The sequence below is a fragment of the Plectropomus leopardus genome, unplaced genomic scaffold (assembly GCF_008729295.1).
Source record: "Plectropomus leopardus isolate mb unplaced genomic scaffold, YSFRI_Pleo_2.0 unplaced_scaffold29604, whole genome shotgun sequence".
Taxonomy (NCBI): domain Eukaryota; kingdom Metazoa; phylum Chordata; class Actinopteri; order Perciformes; family Serranidae; genus Plectropomus; species Plectropomus leopardus.
Genome location: NW_024632273.1, coordinates 1 through 4,011, shown reverse-complemented (window position 1 = coordinate 4,011; position 4,011 = coordinate 1). Strand labels below are relative to the sequence as shown.

The 4,011-nt window shown below is 38.3% G+C and overlaps 1 protein-coding gene across 1 annotated transcript; it reads left to right on the top strand.

The window, feature by feature from the left end:
* Positions 1-1,511: 1,511 nt before the first annotated feature.
* On the top strand, positions 1,512-3,432 carry LOC121938478 (the record flags this gene model as incomplete). The annotated part of the gene is made up of 2 exons (XM_042481720.1): positions 1,512-1,603; positions 2,767-3,432. Coding segments are annotated over exons 1-2 (739 nt in total), but the record flags the coding sequence as incomplete, so codon positions are not given.
* Between the last annotated feature and the right edge of the window lie 579 nt (positions 3,433-4,011).

Below are 4,011 nucleotides of genomic sequence, written 5' to 3'. Positions count from 1 at the left end.
TTTTTTTTAAATGGAAATGGTTGAAAATGGAATAACAGGAGCAACTGTGTGTCTGGTAAAACTATTAAAGACACTTCACCTCGAATAAATGTGCACAGTTCCAGCACCATGTGGGGAAGCCCCAGGTCCTTCCTTTGTAGCAGATGGCAAAATATGAGCCCATGATGGTCTGAGAAAAAACTGATTCATGTCTTTATGTGTAAGTAAAGAGCAGCGCAGCAGAAATTACCAAGTAAAATAGCAACTGAATTGTGATTTCACAACTGCATGAGAGAACTCCGCTGAGCCTCAAGATAGAGTGCTGAAAGCTCTGTATTTTTTAAAGTATTTACCGGAAACAATGGTATGTCATTATTTTTGCATTGATTCTACTTTGATAAATTTAATAACACGATACATTTCCTCACTGTGACCACCCAAGGGAAGTGAAGTAACAGTATAAATAACATCAGCTTGTCATTAAAGGGATATTTTGACAATTTCAAACAAAGTCTGTGTCACCGCATTTTGGGAAGTAAGTGCAGATGACTGATACTATGACGTTTCTGATGATTTTTGGATGACATCTTAAAGTAAGACATTTTTTATGAGTTTTGGACGATATATTATACTATGACATTTTTGATGATTTTTGGACAACATCCTAAAGTAAGACATTTTTATGAGTTTTGGACAATATACTATACTCTGTCATATTTGATGATGTTTTGACAGCATACTATACAATGACGTTCTTGATCACTTTTGGACGACATACTATACTATGACGTTTTTGATCATTTTTGGAGGACATGCTTTACTATGACGTTACTATATATTTATCATTCTTATATGTTGTCTGACTGTTGCACAGCATGTTCTTGTTCTTGCAATAAAAAATAAAAATAACGACCTCTAAAGAACAATTAGGCGCTCTTTTACATGCATTCTCTTTTCATTTATTTTCTTATTTGATTACTTCAATTTGGTGACTATATTTAGTAGGAATAGGTCTGGAAGGTGTTTATTTGACAAATAATGTGTTGCAGTTCCACACTGCGACCATCAGAGGGCAGTAAAGACTGATTATTAAATACACCCAGGTACAGTGTCACCTTCAGCTCCACTAGAGAGGTTGTTATAACTTACCCTGAAGCGAAGGGTATTTCATATTTTCTAATAAAATCTCAATAAAGCAAGTAAAACATCAATTCAGAAGATTTAAACATTGAGTTGACACCAGAAAACAGAAACAGAACCTAGTTCAATTTTACATAAAATAGGCCTACTACCTGGAAAAATAAAGAGAATTTCTTGACAGATCCAAATTTCCCCACATACATTATTATAAACAACAACAGGAGCCTTTTTTAATCAATTTATGAATGAAAGGAGTGTAATGTCGAAGTGTTTACTTCTGTGTAAGGGACGTCCCACCATCTCCCCTTCCACCCCATCCCATCTCATTCCTGAGCAGCCTGTATAAAAATCCCAGGAATCCCCCTTCTGTAGCAGACAGACCTGAACGTGTGTCCACACTCAACATCCAGGATGACAGGGATTATTCTGCTCATCTTATTTCTGGGCTTTCCTCTTTGCAACTCAGAGGAGCATGTTGTGAACGGTGAGTACACTTTATTTTTGTTGGTTGGCTTTTTGGAGTTAGTTGTACATTTTAATGTGTTAAAGAAAAACTGGTTTTCTTTTACCTATACTTTTACTTGTTGCTTTACGTTACTTTCTTTTTAATTTGAGTCTATTGATTGTACAATCAGACTTTCACAGCAGCATGCTCAGTGTGGATTTACATTTTATTAAGGGTGGGGAAAAATTGATACAGTACAGTATCACAGTATTTAAAATCAGTTATTAATATTGCAAATACAAATTCCACTTTTGGTGAGATGAACAGACCAAAAATGTAATCTTATTAGATAATACAGATTCTTGACATCTCTCTACCTGTGAAAGAAACTACAAAAAGATTTTGTCTTTAAAATTCCCATTAGTAAATGTTACATCCCAAAACAATTATAATGTGATTTAAGATAAAAACGCTAAGTGATTAGCCTTATAGTTGACATAATAAAAGCTGATATCCTAGCTGTAGATTCTTAACAAGTTAGACATTTCCATCCAGCAGGCCAATTAGTGTCATACTGTAGAAGAAAGTGTCAAGTTCTCAAGATGAAAGTTACTGATAAACCTCCAATTGAAATATTAACAAAGAAAATGTCTCATACTTTATTAAGCTAAATGAAAAATCCTTAGACAGGAAATATTCTTTCTTTCAAGCATATGTATGAAATATGAAAGTAGCAGAGGACTTTTATTTTGACCAAATTGTCTTGTGAAGCACTTAGTAGCATCTGTGTTAGAAAAGTGCTACATTTATCATTATTGTTAGTCTTATTATTATTAATTAAATACTACATTTAGACCATAATTTGATGCAGAAAAGGCAAAAAAAATGCTCAATAAAAATTCACCAGAATGCAGGAAAGGAAGTGTTTGATGATCAAAATTTTCTGGACGAGAACCCCAAAAGCTTTTATTATTAAAAGGCCTATTCTGATTTTTGAAAAGTATTTATAACCTAGATATTTAGAGATAACATTTTGGGCCACCAGGACTAACGACACCACCGATCCACAGCTACCATAAATATTAAATGAACCCATATGGCTTATTGTGGGAGCAGAAGGGCTTTCATATTAAACTAATACACCATATCAAGTTGAAGGAAATGTCTAACGGAAGTACAATTTTTTGTTTGTGTCAACCCAGAGCTGTACACCTTGATAGAAAAGGGTCAGAGTAGCTTTGTAGATCCACCTTCGAGCAACCAGAGCCGGCTGGTGGTCAAAGAGCCCTCCCTGCCCATCAACGAGCTCCTAGAGAAGAGTAGCAAGGCCAGCGAGTCCAAATTCACCCTCCATCCTCTCCCCTCTGCCGTCTGGCCAAAGCACACCGACCTGGCCCCCATCCCCCGCCACCACGGCCCCCACGGCCCCCACAACAAGAGCAAAAAGGGCCACAAGAGCGACCGTCTGATAGAGCACAACAGCGAGAAGACCAGAGGAGAAGTTGTTGGTTTGCTTCCCAAAACACAGCTGACGGGGGCTGCAGCTGCTGCCACCAACCGCACTGTGCAGAAAACCAACCAGGACGCCCAGTCCAACATCGGTCCTCCTCAGCAGAGTGAACCAGATGGACACTCCAACTCCAGACCCAGGGGTCCCCCCAACACACAGCCTCAGCCGCACCAACCAGCCCAATCGCCGCGCAGAGATCCCCCCAACCGAAGACTGGACCCAGAGGAGAACCGGCCGGGAAAGTCCAGTCTCTATCAGACAGGTATCGGTGCAGCGACCAGGAACAACAGCCGCCCACCTGTCGTCTTTAACCGGCGCTCCTCCAGCCTGCTCTACCAGTTTGACATCCTGAGGCGAGGTATGAGAGCGTTTGTTGTGTCCTGACCTTGGAGGCTGACCTGTATATTGATACAGAGCTGTGCACGGCGTCTTTGAATGTTACATTATCGAACTTAAACTGAATCGTTTTTTATACTCCTCTACATATTTCAAAAGATTGAAATTATGTAAGAGTTTAGCCATCTGGGGGAGGTCTTTGATGCTCAGTATCATAGTATTTATTACAGTAATATCCTGTAAAATATAATATTACATAATCACAGTGACAAATGACCCAGACTTCATGAATACAATATTTTTGTATTAGTCACTAAAAGAAAAAAGAATCTGCATTTGGATTTCCTGCATAACTAAAAGAGGCTTGTGGTAAAATCTGATTACAAAAGGGGCTAACTGGATTTTAACACCAAAATTTCCACGTTTTTGAAAAAAACTCATAAGAATGCTCAGAATCCAAATTTGTTGGTTAATCCAGCCCAACGTTGTTTACGTGGGATTATATTTTGAACTTTGATATCAATGATGAGCATTTTTTTGGACCCATTTCCCCCTTTAGTGTTAGTGTCATAATTTTAAGTGCACCCACTTGATGCCCCTT